The 22,621-nt window shown below is 44.9% G+C and overlaps 1 protein-coding gene across 1 annotated transcript in view; it reads right to left on the reverse strand.

Moving 5' to 3' along the window:
• Nucleotides 1-1,019: 1,019 nt before the first annotated feature.
• Nucleotides 1,020-22,621, reverse strand: part of LOC147098522 (microsomal triglyceride transfer protein large subunit-like) — a 149,176-nt gene continuing 127,574 nt past the window's right edge. The window contains exons 15-18 of the mRNA XM_085970317.1: nt 21,074-21,304; nt 19,537-19,661; nt 14,611-14,781; nt 1,020-11,543 (exon numbers count right to left, since the gene is read on the reverse strand). Of these exons, the coding sequence (XP_085826443.1) occupies nt 11,396-11,543; nt 14,611-14,781; nt 19,537-19,661; nt 21,074-21,304 (675 nt within the window). The 3' untranslated portion in view covers nt 1,020-11,395. The remainder of the gene's footprint in view (nt 11,544-14,610; nt 14,782-19,536; nt 19,662-21,073; nt 21,305-22,621) is intronic.

Raw genomic sequence — 22,621 nt, forward strand, 5'->3', positions numbered from 1 at the left:
TAGGTTTCGGAAGTCCATCACTCAGCTGGCACTGAAAGCAAAATGGCTGCGATCTGTCAAAAGTGACAGCCTTCAGCTTTCATTGCCGGTGACAGTTCTAACTGAGTCTGTGTAGAAGGACTCGAGTTAGAAGTCAGACTGTCAGTGTTTGACAGCTTCAAACAGCTGTGAAACACTGATATTTCCTCTGTCAAAACCTCTTGACAGATGAAATTTCAGTCTGTGACGTCACCTGTTGCCGGGTGGCCCTTAATTGGCCTGCTGAGCCCGCTGGGCGGGCTCAACAAGGTCAATCAAGGGAAAATCGCGCGGATTGGCCGGACGTCGATGTAGGCGGGACTAAAACCCGAAAGTTGAAGTCCCGCCTCCTTCCTGACAGCTTAAGGAAAATCTACCCCTAAATTTCACTCCAACTATCCCATATTGCAGCATTTAGAGTTTTTAGTTACATTATCACAGTCCCCACTGCATATAGCGGCTGAGTTGGGGTTAATACAATTATCTTGCAATATGCCATGAGCATTTAAACCAAAAAGCAAAATTAGCCAACATTTTTAAAAAATCAGGCTTGGTGCGGAGCACCTGAAGTCTCTATTGAGCAACAGTCTCGACAATGCTGATAATCAGACAGTTTGGGGATAGAACAATGAGCACTCGCCTCCTTCCAAAAGTGTGACAGCAAAGAGGGAGGCAGCTGAACAGTTAATGTCACAATTTACATACAGATAAAGAGATTTTTAAATCCATAAATGCAGGGGATTAATGAAGTGCAAAGAACTTGATGGCCCGGATTTTACGGTCAGCGGCAAAGTGACAGCGTTCACCACTGATCTCGAAGAAAGCTGCCCACAAAGATCTAGTGATCTCTGTGACGTCGATTTCATCTTTCCCGACATTAATTTCATTCTGGCGCCATCTATAGGGGATCTCCAGTGTCCAGCAACGGTCATAGCATCAAGCAGGCTAAGCAGCCAATCACATTGAAGAATTCTGACAGACAGCAAACCAGGAAGTAAAAGCACTGATTATCCTTCACTTTTTAATTGTTTTACAGAGCGCAAGATAAAGATTGGGACATACACCTGGGATTAAGGTAGAAACTGAAATATCATAAACAAACTTTAATTTTTAAAAAATTATTTTAAAAATCTCTGGAGTTTGTATCATAATGGAGAAATTTGACATTCCACAAATATAAAATTGTTTTTCAGGCCCAGAGAGTTTGTTCAGCAGTAATTATAGAAACATAGAAGATAGGAGCAGGAGTAGGCCATTTGGTCCTTCGAGCCTGCTCCGCCATTCAATGAGATCATGGCTGATCATCCAAATTCAGTACCCTGTCCCTGCCTTCTCCCCATATCCCTTGATCCCTTTAGCCTTAAGAAATATATCCAACTCTTTCTTGAATATATTTAATGAACTGGCCTCCACCGCCCTCTATGGCAGAGAATTCCACAGGTTCATCACTCTCTGGGTGAAGAAATTCCTCCTCATTTCAGTCCTAAATGGCTTACCCCTTATCCTTAGACTATGACCCCTGGTTCTGGACTCCCCGGCCATCAGAAACATCCTTCCTGCATCTAGTCTGTCCAGGCCTGACAGAATGTTATAGGTTTCGATGAGATCCCCTCTCAATCTTCTAAACTCCAGTGAGTATAAGCCCAATCGACACAATCTCTCCTCATACGTCATTCCTGCCATCCCAGGTATCAGCCTGGTGAATCTTCGCTGCACTCCTTCCATGGCAAGAACGTCCTTCCTCAGATAAGGCGACCAAAACTGCACACAATACTCAAGGTGCGGTCTCACCAAGGCCCTATACAACTGTAGCAAGACATCCTTGTTCCTGTACTTGAATCCTCTCGCTACGAAGGCCAACATACCATTTGCCTTCTTAACCGCCTGCTGCACCTGCATGCTTACCTTCAGCGACTGGTGCACAAGAACACCCAGGTCTCTTTGCACTTCCCCTTCTCCCAATCTATTGCCATTCAAATAATAATTATGACTAGTTACACCTCATTCAACAAGGCTTAACTTTTTGGGGTTTTTTTTACAGCGAGATTAGAGTGTAAAAAGTGAAAGCTCACGTCAATTCAAGTGATTTCTAAGATTTCCATCTGCGAGGATTTCAACAGCGCACCCTGATGTGGAGCGGAGGAATCACTGACAGCAACTTCTGGATTTCCACGTTTAACTGCGCATGTGCGAACGCCAGAAGTTGCCGTCAGTTTCACAGAGTAATGATGGCGAACGCTGACAGTTTCGCTGTCATTACAACCGCAAACTCCCGGCCGTTGAACTGCCTGAAATAGTCAGCGCGCTTAATATGTTAATTGACTTGTACTGACGGTGATGGCAAATCCTCAGATTTAATGAGTTAAATTTTCCAACTTGCCAAGGTGGGTTTTGAACTCGCACCCAAGCCTACACAGCAGCATCCGCTTCAAAATGCACTTTGTAGCATCCTGAGGATATGATAAGTGCAAGTTCGTTCTTTCTCTCTTATATTCTTATTTTGGACTCTAAGGGAATCAAGGGATATGGGGATAGGGCGGGAAAGTGGAGTTGAGGTCGATGATCAGCCATGATCTCATTGAATGGCGCAGTAGGCTCGAAGGGCCAAATGGCCTACTCCTGCTCCTATTTCTTATGACAATTTTACAAATCAAAGTAGGCTTCACTGAAAATTTCATTAGGGGAAAGAAAAAGTCAGGGTGACAGAATACTTTCCTGCAGAAATTTCTAGCTGATTGCGTAAGAATGTTTGATGTTGTGAGGCCTGTGCTGAATAAACCATTGCCTTCCCTCCCAACAAATTTTAAGCTTAGTAGGGACAAAACTTCTTCGAGATAGGGTCGTGAGAGGGAGGGGCAGAGCCCAGGTTCATCGAGGCTCCACCCCATTATTAAAGTTGCATGGAATTGTGCTTTGGGGGAGAGAAGTGGGCACTACTTCTGCACCCCCCCCCCCCCCACCTGTTCCGTCACTGCGGGAGACATTTTTCGAGGCTTCCCTGGGAATTCTGGCTAAGTCGCTCCCCAATAGGGCCAGCGTGCCCTGTGTATGTGTTCTGTGAGCAGGAGTAGGTCCCTTTCTGGGTCTAAGACCCACAGGCAAATGGCAGTCATCCTCCCCGCTTGGTTGTTTGCCCAATTTCCCAGTGGCCCCTTTGCCTCCTGACTGGAGGATTTGAAATTTTCTGCTGCTTTTTCTTCGGCCAGATCCTGACCTCAAGTGCCCACCCCTCAGGGTGGCACTCATGAGAGTTCCGCCCTTGCTGCAGGGGCGGGTGCCACCCTGAAAAGTCAACTCACCCATTACTCAGGCTTTAGGACGCAAGCTGACAGTCAACGGTGGGCCCTGAAATTTGACTGAGAATTTTTTATACAAAGCCTTATTCTTTTGTAGAGTACTGCAGGTTCAAACCAGTACAACTGCTTCACTGTGCTGTCTGCTGGAGACATTGTTAATTCAAAACCAGTGTAATGACTAGACAGCTTAAACAAATACCGATTACTTCAAGGACGGGTCTGAGAGCATTTGAAAAGCACTCTATTATAGGTGGCTCACATGACTTCAGTCAGGCTGGAATCTGAGTGCTTGGCTTGAACCCTGGGTGGATATCGGGTCAGTGATGGGCAGTACAATCACCCCATGTCATTGAATGCAGTGCCCGATTTACATTAGTCTGGCAAGTTGCGAGGGTTGTTCCGATGCTCATGGCCGCCTTGCCCGTCGGGGTGGAGGGGGGAGAGTATCCCAGTGGGTAGGACGCAGAGCTGGGGGGGGGGGGGGGGGGGGAGGGAGAGAGGCATTTGTAGGGGATGGCGGGGGGTGCGCAGAGGGCCAGAAGATTTCTGAAGGGCACGAATGTTCCTCCTAGCCCCACAAAAATCAAAGGAAAATAAAGAAACGCACCAGTTCCTGAGCAGCCTGCCAGGGTCACTATGCGGAGGCCCCCCAGGAAAATGGCGGCGGGCGGGAATGGAGCAAGAAGTACAGCGCCACGAATTCTGGACCGTTATCGTCCAATACTCACCCAGCGGAGTGACTTAAAATAGCCTCTTAAGTGGTTTAAGTGATATGTAAATATTGGACCACTGTGTCACCTGAAATGATCTTTGTTACAATTCACTGATACAAATTTTTCTTTGGCTTTTGCTCATTCTAAGTTTAACTTTGTTTAGACTGATCTCCTCTCAGAAAACACTGAGCCACCATTCAGTGGGACGAGTGAATGCAGTCTAGACTTTCTGCTCGGGGTATTGGTTGGAGAAAGATAATCTGTCTTACTGCTGGCACTTCATATCATAGAATCATACAGCACAGGAGGAGGCCATTCAGCCCATCGTACCTGTACCGGCTTTTTGAAAGAACTATCCAATTAGTCTCATCCCCCACTCTTTCCCCATAGCCCTACAAATTTTTCCTTTTCAAGTATTTATCCAATTCCCTTTTGAAAAGTTACCATTGAATCTGCTTCCACCGCCCTTTCAGGCAGTGCATTCCAGATCATAGCAACTCGCTGAGTAAAAAATTATTTCCTCCCTGAATTTTTTGCCAATTATATTAAATCCATGTCCTCTGGTTACCGACCCTCCGGATAGTGGAAACAGTTTCTCCCTATTTACTCTATCAAATCCCCATATCATTTTGAACACCTCTATTAAATCTCCCCTCCACCTTCTCTGCTCGAAGGAAAACAATCCCAGCTTCTCCAGTCTCTCCAGATAACTGAAGTCCCTCATCCCTGGAACCATTCTGGACCCCTCTCCAAGGCACTGACATCCTTCCTGGTTTGGTGCCCAGAATTGGATACTTCTGAGCAAAAGATTGGAAATTCAATTAGGACTCGAGTCTTGGAGAGGACAAAGGTCATTTCACATTGGGCTTCCAACAGCCAGCAGATGGAGGAGACCTTTTTCCCATCAGTATGGGCTGGGTTTGAGTCCCATTCCAGAGTTAAAAGGACAGAGCCACTGCACTATACTTTCTCCCAAGTTACCTCTGAATGCTGCTTTTGCCTAATGACTGGTAGTTAAATTGTATCACCTGGAATTTCCGCTGAGCTTCTCCAGCGGGAGATGAGCGGATCCTCTGGAGGCACAGCACAAACAGCTAAAATCAATCAAAGTTATGGCGGGAGATCGGGAGGACCCCACAGAAAATCAGGGCCTGTGTGTTTCCCTTACACAAAGCATTACACGTAAACTATATCGCACACGTCCAGCGAGTACCAAAGATTTAGCTGACACATTATGTGCTGCATGCGATTGTTAGGAGCTATAGACTACCTACTGTCTCCTAGAACTTTGCCAGTGTTCCTTAGGAAGTCTGAGAGGAAGTACCCAGGGTTTTTCCTGGTGTGGTTGGGGGCATGTCGTTGGTGTGGTGGTTGCACCATGTCTGGGATGGAGTAGACTTGATGGTCTATTTCCGCCATTTTTTTGGTGCATTCTTATGTACATGCTCACCCAATGATGGCAACTTTCCTCCTGTGCCAGTATTTTATACAATTATTTCAAGTTTCTACAACTGTCTAAAGATTAGTGTTACTTTATTAAGTAAGGGAAAGGTTTACCTGCTATTTTTTGTGTCTCCATGAAGTGTGCAGCAGCCAGCAGCAGTCTTAGGAACATAGGAATTACAGACGAAAAAAGACCAAGGTCCACCTTCTACCATCCTGGTAGTCACACGATACAACGATAATGGAGATGTTGACTAATCAAAGCAATCAATCTCGATCAATTAGTCTACAACAGACCCAGAGGTGGAGAGCTTTGGGAACCATAGGTTCAAAGTCACCTGTTCCTCCCAAGAATGCTACAATTACCATGTCACATTTCAAATTACTCATATATTATTTTCTGAAAGAAGTCTAACTAATTTAATCGAAATCTATCTTATTGCAATTCCCTATTTTTGGGCATCCACTCTCAGCAGCAAGCAGGCTCAGGTTAGCTATAAGATAGCTTAGATATATGGGGTACCCTTGTTTTTTAAATGGGGGGAAATCTGTCAGACCATGAACCTGGTGTATTGTCCTCCAAGCCCAAATTCTCAATATGCCCTCCCATTGCCTGATGCTTTGCAACAGGAGTGTAAACTTGTAAAAGTACCCATCTACTTTCACCCCAACAATGTTCCCTAACCTCAATTTAAGGAGAGTACCCCTGTGATAATTTTCCATTTCTCACACCAGCCACCCCTAACTCCTGAGCAAGACGGTCAACTCCAGTGCAAAATAGGGGCAGTTCTGTGCTGTGAGCCAACAGTGACCAGGAACTAGGGCGAGACCACCAGCTCCCTGGTTGCATCACCCTACAGTAATTCTGGCCAGGATTTTGCTCACCTCGGCGGGTCCAGGGCGGGCGATGTCGGTGGTGGGCGGCGGCCCCGCTGTTGGCTCCATCCCGCTCTGGAAAATGAATTTACGTTGATAGGCCTTGTTAAGCCCACCCAGCGTGTTTCCCGGTCCAATTGGAGGAAGCGGGTCTGGTGACGTCATTCATGACGCATCATCAGCTGGTTTCCTTAAAGGGACCACGGCCACCTTACTTTTGACATTTGTGCTGTCAGTGTTCTACAGCACTGAAGTGCTGCAAGCACTGACAATCACTGCACAGAGCTGCAGATATGCAGGGCTGCACCCAGGCTCTCCCATGACTCCCTCCATATGCTTATGGAGGCACACAGGGAGGTCCCCAGGAGACCAACAGCCTGGTTGCACATTGCACAGGAGGTCACCAGCAGGGATGTTGTCAGGAGGACCTGGGTGCAGTGGCGCAAATCTTTCAATGATCTCATTAGATCACGAAACATTAGTACAAATTGGGAAATGCGCGTTGCGGCGGGTTCCCAACCCGCTGTCAAAAAACCCCACTTTCCCACCCGACCCGCCACTGATCCTGCCCGCTGACATCCCGGAAAATTACGGCCTCTGTGTCTGGAGGCAGCCCTTCATCATGTTGATCCTCTACATGATAAAACCATTGGGTTGTCTTCACCTTTAAAACAGAACTTGATCAAATGCATTGAATCATTCAGCGTGTAGCGTCAAGAAATGCATGATGGAAGCTTGGTCCCCAACCAGAAAATAACCCACAGCGAGAGTCCCTTCGGAGCTGTGACTTATTTGCCTGCTGTTACTGGGGTGGGGGAGGTGCATTTTTCTCCTAACTAGTTAGCGTTGCCAACCCTCCAGAATTGTCCTGGAATCTCCAGGAATTGAACATTCATCTCCTAGACAACGCTGTGAGCAACTCCAGGAGAAAAATCATTGGGGCATAAAAAAAATAGATTCTTTGTACATTTTTTTTATTAGTTGTAAAAGTATTGGAGATGGGGAAAAAAAGGGTGTTTTGTCCAATTGGGTAATGAAGAGCCTGTTCTCTTTCCAATTGGCTGTGGGAAGGCAGTGATTCTGGAGGATGGACCAATGGAGGGAGTGTGGGGGGAGGGGCGATTTGAGGCAGGAGGTCATGTGATGAAACCTCCGGCAATAGACCCAATCAGAGTTGAGAACTCTGTAACTGGTGCATCCATATTGAAAAATTTCAAACTCTGACAAAAAGTTAAATTCATAAAGGCAGTGCATAATTCAATTAAACATCTAACAAAACAGAATGATTGTAAACAGTGCTGACCGCAATTAGATTAACTACAGATTGAAAAAATTTAATTTACATACAAGAAAATGCTTTAAGTCTGTGGCCTAAAATTTAGGCCCCTGGGTAGGAATCAAAGGTCAAAGCTGCAGTATCTTGCTTGTTGATTATACATTGAAATGGAATCTACCCAAAACCCCCATAAAATATTGTGTCACACACACAAATTAATTTATTCAAAATAGAGTATGGTTTGCAGTCTTTGGTAAACTCTTGTTGGTATTAATTCTAGAGAGAACACAGGGAGTGAACTTGGTCTTGGGCGATAGCGAATCGGCTGCCATCTTACATCTCCCCGTGGATATCTTTTCCGTTGAAGTCAATGATCCGTGTGGCCAAGGTTCAATCTGCAGCCTGTAAGAGGTCACGGATTTCAGCGAGGGCTGCTCGAATTGGCCTCAGCACCCCACTCTAAGGAGGGGGACCATAATTGGCCAGGATTGTGGCTCCTGAACGCTCTCCAGTAACCGCTTGCTGGAAAATTGGCACATGCTGATTTTGGCTGAGGACATGATGGGTCAGGATCAGCCATTCCCTTCATTGAATAGCTTGCTCACAATCGCTGTCTAGGCTCACACATTAAGAAAGCTCGCTTGGCTGAGAGACTGGAGGACAGTCAGCTTTCAGAGGAGATAAGCAAAATGGGGGGGGGGATGGGGACAAATCAAAAATTTGTATTTATATAGCGCCTTTAATGTAGTAAAACGTCCCAAGGCGTTTCACAGGAGCGTTATCAAACAAAATTTGGCGCCGAGCCACATAAGATATTAGGACAAAAGCTTGATCAAAGAGGTAGGTTTTAAGGAGCATCTTAATGGAGGAGAGAGAGGTAGAGGGAATTTCAGAGCTTAGGCATGGTAACCATTGGTGCGGTGAAAGGACTAGAGGATGTACAAGAGGCCAGAGTTGGAGTAATGGAGAGTTCTCAGAGGATTGTAGGGCTGCAGAAGTTTACAATGATAGGGAGAGGGAGCGAGGTCATGAAGAGCTATATAGGAGCAGAGACTGTAACATAAGAACATAAGAAATAGGAGCAGGAGTAGGCCATTCGGCCCTTCGAGCCTGCTCCGCTGTTCAATGAGATCATGGCTGATCTTCTGCCTCAATTCCATTCACCAGCCTTATCGCCATATCCCTTGATGCCCTTACTAGTCAGAAATCTATCGACTTCTGTTTTGAATATACCCAATGACTGAGCCTCCACCGCCCTCTGGGGTAGAGAATTCCAAAGATTCACCACCCTCTGTGTGAAGAAATTTCTTCTCATTTCAGTCCTGAATGGCCGACCCTTTATCCTGAGGCTGTGGCCCCTGGTTCTAGACTCCCCAGCCAAGAGAAACATTCTCCCAGCATCCACCCTATCAAGCCCTGTAATAATTTTGTATGCTTCAATGAGATCCCCTCTCATTCTTCTGAATTCAAGAGAATACAGGTCTAGTTTACTCAATCCCTTCTCATACGACAGTCCCGCCATCCCAGGAATCAATCTCGTGAACCTTCGTTGAACTCCCTCTATGGCAAGTATATCCCTCCTTAGTTAAGGAGACCAAAATTGTACACAGTACTCCAGGTGCGGTCTCATCAAGGCTCTATATAATTAGGGTAAGACTTCTTTACTCCTGTACTCAAAACCTCTTGTAATGAAGGCTAGCATACCATTTGCCTTCCTAATGGCTTGCTGCACCTGCACATTCACTTTCAGTGACTCATGTACAAGGACACCCAGGTCCCTTTGAGCATCTGCATTCCCCAATCTTTCACTATTTAGGAAATACTCTGCCTTTCTGTTTTGTCTACTAAAATGGATAACTTCACATTTATCCACATTATAATCCATCTGCCATGCTCTCGCCCACTCACTGAGCCTGTCAAGATCCCCTTGAAGCCTCTTCACATCCTCTTCGCAACTGACACTGCCACCTAGCTTTGTGTCATCAGCAAATTTGGAAATGTTACATTTAGTCCCCTCATCCAAATCATTGATATAGATTGTGAATAGCTGGGGATCCTTGCGATACCCCACTAGTTGCAGCCCGCCATCCTGAAAAAGACCCGTTTATCCCTACTCCTTGTTTTCTGTCTGTTAACCAATTCTCAATCCATGCTAGTACACCTCCAATTCCATGTGCCCTAATTTTGTTCACCAACCTCTTGTGTAGGACTTTATCGAAGGCCTTCTGAAAATCCAAATACACCACATCTACCGGTTCCCCTTTGTCTGCTCCACTAGTTACATCCTCAAAGAACTCCAATAGGTTTGTCAAACAGGATTTCCCTTTCATAAATCCATGTTGACTCTGCCCAATCTTACTATTAGTTTCTAAGTGCCCAGTTAGTGCATCCTTTATAATAGATTCCAGCATTTTGCCAACTACTGATGTGAGGCTAACAGGTCTGTAGTTCCCCGTTTTCTCTCTCCCTCCTTTCTTAAATAGCGGGGTTACATTTGCTATCCTCCAATCTGCAGGAACCGTTCCAGAATCTATAGAATTTTGGAAGATGACAACCAATGCGTCCACTATCCCAATGGCCACCTCTTTCAAAACCCTAGGATGTAGGTCATCCGGTCCTTGGGATTTATCGACTTTTAGTCCCATTAATTTTGCTATTTTTTTACTAATAATAATTTCTTTAAGTTCCTCATTCTCGCCACACCCTTGGTTTTCTCGTATTTCTGGGAGGTTTTTTGTGTCTTCCTCCATGAAGACAGAAACAAAGTATTTATTTAATTTCTCTGCCATTTCCTCATTCCCCATTATAAATTCTCCTGTCTCTGACTGTAAAGGACCTACATTTACCTTCGCCAGTCTTTTCCTTTTCACATCCTTTTTACGAGCGACAGCAAACTTTTCTATTCTGGCGTGAGTTCAGCATTTGGAATGTGGCAGCTTCTATCCAAATAGAAAGTGAGCAACTCTTTCACAGCTAATGGGTGGAACCCACTGAAAAGGTGGGTTTTTGTTTATTTTGAATGCATTAAATTCAACCTTGCAAATGGGAGCCAAATCAATGGGGTGGGGGGGGGGGGGGTGCAGTGGCGGTGGCATTTGGACAATTCAACTTCTGTTTCCAGCTATCTGACATCTCATGGAAAGGCGTTTCACCTTCAAACCATCCACTGCAACCTCACCGACCTCTTAATGACTCGACAGAAATAGGCAGGCAGGTCAAAGCCCATTGCTCTGACCTTGCGATTGACGAACACACAAGAGTGAGTGTAACTGATATGGTGATTAAATGGGAAGAAAAAAAACTGGGTAAAAGGCAAAACAAAAATATCAAAGCATAGCTTCAGGAATGGGCGACAGAATTATATGAAACACTGCATTATTACTTTGAAAGATTAACCAACGCATGAGATACTGCAGCTTTGACCAGTGGCTTTTAAAACCACAGTAAAGTGTATTTTGATTTCTACAAGAGCCATGCTGTTATGTCCTATGGCTTTTACTGATTTTCACATTAGCGTTTTTCTTTTAAATCACAAATATCATCAATTCAAGGATTGCATCTGGAAGAGGGCTGGTTAACCCTAACTTGCCTGGCAACAGGTACACCGAGGCAGGGAACTTCCTTGGAGCCACGTGTAAATGGGGTTTACGCCGCACTTCTGGCGGAGTTACAGCAGGGGAGCTGGCGTAGCTCCCAGCAAATTCCCGGCACTGGTAATTTTGCCCTTTGACTGGGCACTCAGTGTCAAACCAGTTCATCGCCCAGTCCAAAGCCTATGGCTGCTCTGACAGCAGCATCTTACACATTTCCGAGTTGGCTCGATGCAGTGGTAACTCTGTGCCCTGAACAGTCACTGATCTCTTCTTCCTGTTGGTAAACTGCACTCCTTTTTGCAAAGACTCGTAGATTGTAACCGTCTCTCTGAAAACAAGGAGGAAGAGACAACTTCAGACTCAACTTCAAGCTTTGTTTATATCCTGTGATGAAGAATGGCAGAGATAATTGAACGTAATAAATCCAAATGCGCCAATCTCATTAAAGGTCAATCTAGACTGACATTAAGCAATCTGTAGGTCACCAGAGAGCAATCAGTCAAGGTGAGAGTGCACGCAGCTCTGAGTCAGAAGGTTGTGGGTTCAAGTCTCACTCCAGAGACTTGAGCCCATAATCCAGGCTGACAATCCAGTACGGTACTGAGGGAGTGCTGCGCTGTCGGAGGTGCCGTCTTTTGGATGAAATGTTAAACTGAGACCCCGTCTACCTGCTCAGCTAAACATAAAAGATCGAAGAAGGGCAGTGGAGTTCTCTGAGTGTCCTGGCCAACATTTATCCCTCAACCAACACAACCAGAAACAGATTGAATAGTCATTTATCTCATTTGTTGTTTGTGGGACCTTTCTGTGCGCATTGGTTGCAGTGCTTCCTACATTACAACAGTGCCTACACTTCAAAAAATATTGGCAGGATAGTGCTTTGAGACAGCCTGAGGACGTGGAAAGTGGTCCTGGGAAACAATGAGTTAGAATAGGCGACTGCGATGAATCGCGATCTCGATATAGTGAGGGTGCAGGGAGGAAGAAGAGCGGGAAGGGCAGAATATTCAGAGCTTAGATGGAAAAGAGAGGAAGGTTCAGAGCAACAATGACCATAGGCATTGAGCCTAGAGGTGAGCGAGGCATCACCAAGGTGATCTCATTGAAACGTATTAAATTCTTAGAGGGCTTGACAGGGTAGATGCGGAGAGGTTGTTTCCCCTGGCTGGGGAGTCTAGACCAGGGGTTACAGTCTCAGGATAAGGGGTCGGCCATTTAGGATTGAGATGAGGAGAAATTTCTTCACTCAGAGGATTGTGAATCTTTGGAATTCTCTATCCTGGAGGGCTGTGGATGCTCAGTCGTCGAGTATATTCAAGGCCGAGACCGATAGATTTTTGGGCACTAAGGGAATCAAGAGATATGGGGATAGGGCGAGAAAGTGGGGTTGAGGTCGAAGTTCAGCCATGATCTTATTGAGCAGGCTCGAGGGAGCACATGGCCTACTCCTGCTCCTACTTCTTATGTTGTTATGTGTTTATAAAAGCTTATCATTCCCAATTCCCAATGCTTGTAATTTTCCCTGGGATATTCTATCTCCCGGACTTATTTCAGGTGTCTCTTCATACAAGTCAACAGCAGCTATATGAAATTGCACGCTGTTTACCTAAAGTTTAGATCTGACGCTCAGATCTTACTAAATTCCAATCTCAGGCTACATTTATTCAGTGAATAGTGTGGGTACACTTCAGCAGCTTAATGAAAATCATGAATAAGAACTGTACGGAAAATCACTCCTGTAGACACTACGCTACCAATCAGTCTGAACAACAATGTCCCAGCTTCCCAAAGGCCGCGTTGGCCAAGGGGATGCTGGATGACTTGGCACTGTGGAGCAACTTTTACCATTTAGCACTGCCAGCATGGAGCTTCGTGTGACAAGGGGCATACCGGGGATGTGGGCGCGGAGGTTAGTACCCCCTGACTTGCAGACTGTTTAAGCAATGGAAAATTCAGCCGGCTGTGAATTGGGTGTGTCCATGTGCGCCTTTCAAAACTCGACACAATATTCTAACTGCGGCCTTACTAATGATTTGTATGGGTTTAGCATTACCTCTTTGCTTTTGTACTCCATGCCCCTACTTATAAAACTTATGTGTTGTTTTTACTATCTTGATCTCCCACTTTCAAAGATCTGTGGATCTGATGAAGGAGTGGCGATCAGTGCGGTGATATTAATTGCTAGTCATTTCACACTTTGCGCGTTTGTGCAAGGTGTGAAATACACAGGGATTAAAGAGTTGTGTATCAATGCGGATTAGAAGAGAAACTATTCGGAATCAAGACACCAGGTATTGGTACACCAGTCCCTGGCCCACATACAGTTACAGCTGGGAAAGAAAGAAAAGAGTGTGAGCCATGGCTCAGTGGGTAGCACCCTCACCTGAGTCAGAATGGTTGTGGGCTCAAGTCCCACTCCAGAGACTAGGCTGACACTCCATTGCAGTACTGAGGGAGCGCTGCACTGTCGGAGGTGCCGTCTTTCGGATGAGACGTTAAACCGAGATCCCGTCTACTCTCTCAGGTGGATGTAAAAGATTCCACGGCACTATTTTGAAGAAGAGCAGGGGCGTTCTCCCCAGTGCCCTGGCCAATATTTATCCCTCAATCAACATCACTAAAAAAAAAGACAACTGGTCATTATCACGTTGCTGTTTGTGGGAGCTTGCTGTGCGCAAACTGGCTGCTGCGTTTTCTACATTACATCAGTGACTACACTTCAAAAAGTACTTCATTGGCTGTAAAGCACTTTGGGACATCTGGTGGTCGTGAAACGTGCTATTTAAATGCAAGTCTTTTTAAAAGAAAGGAAAGAAAAAGGGAAGAAAGAAAAGGAAAGAAAAGAAAGAAAGGAAGGAACTTTCATTTCTATAGCGTCTTCCATGACCTCAGGATGTCCCAAAGCGCTTTACAGTCAATCAAATACTTTTGAAGCGTAGTCACTGTTGTAATGTAGGAAACATGGCAGCCAATTTGCGCACAGCAAGCTCCTCCAAACAGCAATGTGATAATACAGAGTATTTACAGCAAAGAAACAGGCCATTTGGCCCAGGTCCATGCTGTGTTTATGCTCCACACGAGCAGATCATCGGTTTTATTAGTGATGTTGGTTGAGGGATAAATATTGGCCAGGACACTGGGGAAAAACTCATCCTGCTCTTCTTCAAAATAGTGCCGTGGGATCTTTTACGTCCTCCTGAGAGGGCAGACTCAGTTTAACAGAAGAGAAATTCCCTGGCTGCGGAGAATTAGGAGCCATGGTCATACGTGAAGAAAGGTAACAGAACGAGCTTTAAAGCAAAGAGTAACAGGTTAAAAAATGAATGAAAGATGAACCCTTGATTTATTAATGAGAATGCTGCACAGATAGAAGATTGGCATTTAATGTGTGTTACCTGTACAGGAACGGCTCTTTCAGCAGCTGTAGACAGATCAGAATTGGGGAATCCAAAAATTTAACAGTGCTGACAAAATCCAAAGACGCTGCAGCCTCGGAATTGCTGCTCACTCCCGCTTGAACAAAGGAGGTGTCCACTTGGATTACAGAATCAATCACCAGTGCCCCTCTGCAGATCAATGGGAAAAGTATTACAATTATATACCAACAATTAACAAGGGTGTAATCAAGCAAACGGGCAACAGATCTACGTTTACCAGTGCTTCCAAGTTAACCGTTCACCCTTCCATGTTTTGCAAATCCTACACTCTATTAAATTGCCGGATTGCCGGTGAGCGTTTCACAGATTTGGTCAGCACTGTGGATATTGCTTGACTGTGGTTTAAAAAAAAGACTACTAAGATAGTAGGTAGCCGAGACAGACTCCATGTGGAGCATCTCTTGCACATCCCCGATTTCCTTTGCTCCACTTTTGGCGGCTGTGCCTTCAGCTGCTTAGGCCCAAAGCTCTGGAATTTCCCCCACAATCCTCTCCGACACCTTATCTCTCTCTCCTCCTTTAAAATGCTCCTTAAAACCTAACTCTTTGACGAATCTTTTGGTCACCTGTCCTATTATGTGGCTCGGTGTCAAAGTTTGTCTGATAACACTCCTGTGCAGCGCCTTGAGAAGTTTTACTACGTCAAAGGTGCTATATAAATGCAAGTTATGGTTGTTGTTATTGTGTGCAGTCCTCCCATCTGATCATAGAAGGGAGATTGGGCCAGATTTTGCGTAGCAGGGCATCTAACGGCGCCTGCCATTAGTTAAGACTTGCCCCGCACCCTTTAGCTCAAAATTATAAAAATATTTATCTCTCAACCAACATCACTAAAGCTGATTATCTGGTCATATCATAATGCTGTTTCTGGGATCTTGCTGTGCGTATATTGACTGCCACATTTCCTACATTACAACAGTGACTAAACTTCAAGGTAAGCATGCAGGTGCAGCAGGCGGTTAAGAAGGCAAATGGTATGTTGGCCTTCGTAGCAAGAGGGTTTGAGTACAGGAACAAGGATGTCTTGCTGCAGTTGTACAGGGCCTTGGTGAGGCCACATTTTGAGTATTGTGTGCAGTTTTGGTCGCCTTATCTGAGGAAGGATATTCTTGCCATGGAAGGAGTTCAGAGAAGATTCACCAGGCTGATACCTGGGATGGCAGGAATGACTTATGAGGAGAGATTGGGTCGATTAGGCTTGTACTCGCTGGAGTTTAGAAGAATGAGAGGGGATCTCATTGAAACTTATAAAATACTGGCAGGACTGGACAGACTAGATGCAGGGAGGATGTTCCCAATGGTCGGGGAATCCAGAACCAGGGGTCACAGTCTAAGGATAAGGGGTAGGCCTTTTAGGACAGAAATGAGGAGGAATTTCTTTACCCAGATATAGTAATCTGGGATGTAATGTTTAAGTTATCCACCAGATGGAGCCAAATATTAAGGGTTCACATTCACCAGTTTTTAAGGTCATGTATTCAATGTCCTGGTACACCAGTTTATACGGTAATGTGGCATTGCATTATGGGTATGACTCAGAGGTGAATCCTCCATCTTGCCATCGTGCAGTAAGAATTGTGTGCTTTGCCTGCAGCCTGTAAGAGATGTTTCTCTGCTACACCCGGTAAATAAACAGTTGGGTTTTGTTCCTAATATCTCGCTTCTCTCAGTTTCTGACCTTACCACTCGGATATCACACCAGAGAGTGGTGAACCTGTGGAATTCTCTACCACAGAAGGCAGTAGAGGCCAATTCATTAAATATATTCAAGAAGGAGTTGGATATATTTCTTAAGGCTAAAGGGATCAAGGGATATGGGGAGAAAGCAGGTACCGGGTACTGAACTTGGATGATCAGCCATGATCGCATTGAATGGTGGAGCAGGCTCGAGGGGCCGAATGGCCTACTCCTGCTCCTATCTTCTATGTTTCTAAAGTATTTCATTGGTTGTAAAGGGCTTTGGGATGCCCTGAGGACGTGAAAGGCGCTATATAAATGCAATTCTTTCTTTCTTAATAGTAAATTGCCCATGGTCAGTTACTGAATATAAATTTTTTATGTACAAAATGGCAATGGCGTTGGGAGACTTCAGAATCCTGCTCCACAGAGACACCTAGTGGCCAGAGCCTGCAACCCCCATTTTGACAGTTTACATTGAGAAACGTTGACATACCAACTTACAACAGTAAATGTTGACAGAAAAGCACCACCAGAAATAGTGACAACAGGGCTGTAGACAGGAAGCCCTGTTCCTGGGACTAGGGACAGGGTCACTGGCAAGGCTTGGAAGCTAAGCAGAGCTAGGCCTGGTTAGTACCTGGAGGGGTGACCATCAGGGAAGACCAGGTGCAGAAGGTCATGGAAGGAGCCCCGAGGAGGGGCGGTTGGTGAGCAGGCCTAGGCATTGGGCTGAAGATTGTCGGACAGGAGGAATGGTGGAAATGGAATGGTGGCGCGCACAGACGCAGCGGCTTTGCTTCTCCCAGGCCGGTGCTATTTACGTTTAATGTTAATGTTATTTGTACTGGACTCATGGGAGCTTGCAAGATCACATTTCATTGTGCATTGTACAATGACAATAAAGTTGAATTATTATTATTATATACTATGCAAAATATATAGATGTTATCTATACGGATTGTTCTCATTGTAAATATAAAGCCTTTCATTTCAATAGGGGATTTTAATGCTGAAAAATCTACTTACCGGTAGTGTAGAGAATTACCCCAAGTGCTCATGTGTCTCTGAGACACATAATAAAGGCCAACGTTATTACTTATTTCTCCTTGCCACCCACTACCTCCACCCCCTTCTCAAGAAGATGCTGGCTCATGCTAGGATATTCTAAGATATACTCTCCACTTGCCTGGATGAGTGCAGTTTCAACAATACTCAAGAAGCTCGACACCATCCAGGACAAAGCAGCCCGCTTGATTGGCACCCCATCCACCACCTTAAACATTCACTCCCTCCACCACCGGTGCACAGTGGCTGCAGTGTGTACCATCTACAAGATGCACTGCAGCAACTCGCCAAGGCTTCTTTGGCAGCACCTCCCAAACCCGCGAACTCTACCACCTGGAAGGACAAGGGCAGCAGGCACATGGGAACACCACCACCTCCAAGTTCCCCTCCAAGTCACACACCATCCTGACTTGGAAGTATATCGCCGTTCCTTCATCGTCACTGGGTCAAAATCCTGGAACTCCATGCCTAACAGCACTGTGGGAGTACCTTCACCACACGGACTGCAGCGGTTCAAGAAGAAGGCTCACCACCACCTTCTCAAGGGCAATTAGGGATGGGCAATAAATGCTGGCCATGTCAGCGACACCCAGATTCCATGAACGAATAAAAAAGAAAATTCTGCCGCGCCAACCTGATGGCAGTCATTCTTCATGTTTGGGCCCAGATTGTGAGGGCTAATTGGCTATTGGAGCATGGGAGAAGGCAGAAGAATCATAGGCGAGGCAATGAAAACAATGGAATGAAAACGTCATATTCTATGAAGGGCAGGCGATTTACTCTGACAGATCACCAGGCGGGGAAGATGAAAATCTACCCCTCAGTGAACAGATGTAGAAATGAAGATATCTAGGTGCCTAAAGCATAAACTTTGGGCGGAACTGGAACTGTGACAATAACAACAACTTGCATTTATATAGCACCTTAAACCAAATGTGACACTGAGCCACAGGAGATATTAGGACAAGTGACCAAAAGCTTGGCCAAAGAGGTAGGCTTTAAGGAACATCTTAAAGGAGGAGAGCGAGGTGGGGAGGTGTTGTCTTGTGGCTTTTCATTCCCTAGATTTGCTTAAGCTCACCTTCACTAGAAGCTACTAAACCAGAGGCACTCTTATCTGATATTGGGCCAGTAATTCCGGTCCCAACGCGTGAGTACGGACGGTGTACTCACGCGTGCGCCCGTTGGAAGTGCCGGATTTCAGCATGCACAGCGCATGCACAGGAAACCGGCATTTCCTCCAAGGGTTTCAGAGGTCCAGCGCGTGCGTGCAGGGCTCTGCGCGCACGCGTTGAACTTCCTTCTTCTTGACAGGTTTGCCAGTGTGCAAGGGCCTGAACTTTTTACACATATAAAAAGGAAGCGTAAGCAGTGGATTCTTGAAGGTAAGTGGTCTATTATTTAAAATTATTACATTTTTTCCACAACTTCATTGTTTTTAAGGACTTTACAGTAAGGTAAGTTTATTTTTAGAATTTTATTTTATTAATTGTTTAAAATAGTTTTTTTAAGTTATTTATAGTTTATTTAATTATTGGGATGTTTTTTAAAATTTTATTTAAAGTTAAACTAGTCTTTTGGGCGCCCGTACTTTTCATGAGTTTGATAGTTCTTACTATCAAACTCATGAATGAAGTTTCCCCTCCCCTGATTGGCTGCAGAGTGCTCACCTGATCCCAGCCGGCACATCGCACTAACTACGCCGCTGGATCAGGCAAGCACAGCGCGCCGACATCTGAACCGGGCCAGTGACAGGAATTCCAAGCAGGCCCAGGCTTCAGATGTCGGCGCGCCGGGTGAGTGCACATCGGGGGCTTGCATGCGCGGCAAGCCCCCGATCCTAATTTTTGGCCCAATGTATGTTTACTAACAGCCTGATGAAAGTACTGAGAACTCACTTGTAACCTGTTGGAGCTGAACCATTGGTTGTCATAGTGCTGATTGTCCAACACTGTGGACACGGAGCATTGAAAGTAGTCAAAGACAGACTAAACTGATGGAATAGGGTAACTTAGGTAAGACTAGATTATTCTGTATAGTTTAATAATTATTTAGTGAATGATATTGATGGTACCTTAATAAAAAACACACAACGGAATGCTGGTACCTGGCCCGACTTCAATACTTTTACTCACATACCTATTTCTGATGTTAGTTTTAGACCTTTGACTCCACAAGCTGAGCTCAATGTTGCCTGAAATGTCAATTCCAAGCCCCCCTTGGAATTCAGCGCTTGCTCGAAGCCCAGACTGCAGTAGGATTGCCTGCAGGAGAGAGGAAATTGGACACATTCTATTTGTGCAGCAATAGCAAGTGTTTTAAACCTGTGCTGTGTGTACTGGCAAAATGTGTCACCTCTATTACTTATGTGCAGTTTTAAACACCCCAAGCTTCCTAAACTGAAACGGTGCAAGATGACAATTGAATTCAGCGATATCCTTATTTTCAAACCGGTTTTAATTTCACACCTCACCCCCACGTTTCCCATCTCTCTCCTATTTCCTTGCATTTCCTCAGGCCTCACACTCCCTCAGGTACACCCTTTGCCTCTTCAAACTGTTAATGTTTTTGTCCATTACTTGACTGAGATGATCTGTAACATCATTCCACTCACGATTCCTCTCTCTCTATTTTATATATATTTTCCCATCGCCTGATTCTCTCCACACATACTGACTAACCTGCTGTGCTTCCAGCATTTTCTTTGTTTCTCAATCCATTCTCTTGAATTCCATAAATTTATAACGCAAGTAGAAAATGTTCACGCCATTCCCCATAGTTGACACACTATAATAAGACTCCACATTTCAGAAAATGATTGCTAGTGGACTCGAGACCTACTATGGGCTTTGTGCATGCTGCCTAGGCTGACACTTCACTGCAGTACTGAGGGATTGCTGCATTGTCAGAGGTGCCGCCTTTCAGATGAGACGTTAAACCGAGGTCCCGTCCGCCTGCTTAGGTGGATGTAAAAGATTCCGTAAGACTATTGGAAGAGGAGCAGAGTGTTCTTCCAGTGTCCTGGCCAACATTCCTCCCTCAAGCAATGCCACCAAAACCATTCATTCATTTGCTGTTGGTGGGACCTTGCTGTGTACAAATTGGCTGCCACATTTCCTACATAACAATGATTGGACTTCAAAGTAATTAATTGGATGGAAAGAGATTTGGGACATTCTGTGAATGTACCAAGGTACTTCATAAATACAAATTCTTCCTTTTAACAGCTCACAGTAGAGAAAGATCTGGCTCCACCCATAATAAGTATTAATTATCTACAACAAGGAGATAAAGTAAAACCAGGCTAAGGGAATTTTCAGAAGTGTACGACAAAACATCAAAAATTAAATTACAATATTCTCATTGGATGTCATTTATGTTGTATATATTATATAACATATATAAAACCTATATTTCTGTGCTTAAATACAATTGTTCTTTGCCGTGTTTTTTCTGTCTATTATCTTGGATTCATTGAGCGCTGTAACATACTGTTGCTAAGTTCAACATTCATTATCAATGCAAACTTGTAGGGACTGGCAAAGTAATCATTTTGATTGCAATCATCTTATTTAACTCTTACTATTGACTACTGCAGACCAATGGTAATGTTTGTTATGATATGTGTTCATAGTAATCTAGTTTGTAATAATGAAGTTGCATTGGACTTCATTACCTGTAGATGATCAATAAGTAAAATGGATCCTTTTATTATGCTTGTAGGCTCTTCAGTGATTGACCAGAGCTTTTCCATTAGGTCAGTGTATCCTTCGAAAAACACAACTGGAGGAAGCTGGACATCAAAGAGAATCACCGACATACCAGCCATGACTTCATCATCATCATCCCGAGCTTCCTTAGAGCTTTCTTTGAAGAATGCGTCTAGACCTTGGGCTTCAATTGATACCTGTTCCAGATGTGAAGAAGTGTTTGTAATAAATAACAGTGACAATATATTAACAGGAACAGCTGGACCATGTCAAATCAGTGCTGGAACCAAATCAAGTTCCACGAAAGCCACCCATGGCATAAGGAAATTTGCTGAACTCTTAATATGAAGTTACTGGAATAATATTCACTCTCTGGTACCGTGCCCAAGTGACCATTATTCATGTGTGCACCTTCACAACAAGCATCAGCAGACTGTTTAACCATGGGAGAGCATTAAAGCCCGACCCAATCATGTCCCCATCTGAGGTCACACACTAAAGTTTTCTGCCAGAATTACTGGATAGGAATTAGGATCGGGAGCCCTGGCTGCATTTTTTTTCTATCCCATCCCAGAGGCAATGAGACCACTGTAACACCTCATCTGATTCTTGAGATCAGCTTAACTCGAACCTTGGACAGTCCTGGTTTATATGGCCTGTGCACTGATTGGATAAACTTGATGAGCTACTGAGAGAGTTCAAACGCAGCGTTCTTGAGGCAACACTTGTGTTTTATGTAAGTATGTATCAGGTAGAGCATAGAAGCTGGAAATTTGACGGCGCTCAGTGGACGGGATGAGTGGCGGGTCAGCTGTTAAATTGAAAATGTTTGACAGCGGGTCAGGAACCTGCACACTGGACTTTCCCAATGTCAGGTCTGTCAGTGCTGAGCAGACCCGACAGGCAGCGGCGGCGGGGGGGGGGCAATTAAAATCATTAGTGGTTTGCTTACAGCCACTTCATGCTTTTTCCCCAGCTTCTTGAATTTGACAGGTCACCCACCAGTTTCCCGCTGTGCCTAGACCTCATCTGTGAAGCTGAGACAGGAGGTCACTTGCCATTAATTCAGCTGATGAGTTGACAGCTTCAAATGTCAAGTCAAAGCTCCCAGCTGATTGAGAAATGTTCCCTTAACCACGAGCTTCTCTAAACTGCATTTCCACTACAGATTCAGAATGATGCAAGTCTTTACACAAGTCTCCATCCAGTCTGACCTCATTACCTCTCCCACCATTGACAGATCGCTTCTGTCATCTCTACTTCACCTGCCATCTATTCCATCAGCATCGGTGCATTTTATACTCTTTCACCTTGGTCCTCAGAATCCCACCAAGATCAGCCCGAACACCAGCATCACCAGGCACACCAGCAGTACGAACAACAACACCAACCTTCTCCGCAATCAACTGATGCTGCACAGGACAGAGGGCATCAGCACCCGACCTTCACCATAGCCAGATTTACTTCACACCAACACCATAAAGCATCCCTACAATGCCCAAGCCATTCCTTTC

The sequence above is a fragment of the Somniosus microcephalus genome, chromosome 29, assembly GCF_052327205.1.
Source record: "Somniosus microcephalus isolate GS21.2 chromosome 29, FLI_Smic_1.0, whole genome shotgun sequence".
In the NCBI taxonomy this organism is placed as follows: Eukaryota; Metazoa; Chordata; class Chondrichthyes; order Squaliformes; family Somniosidae; genus Somniosus; species Somniosus microcephalus.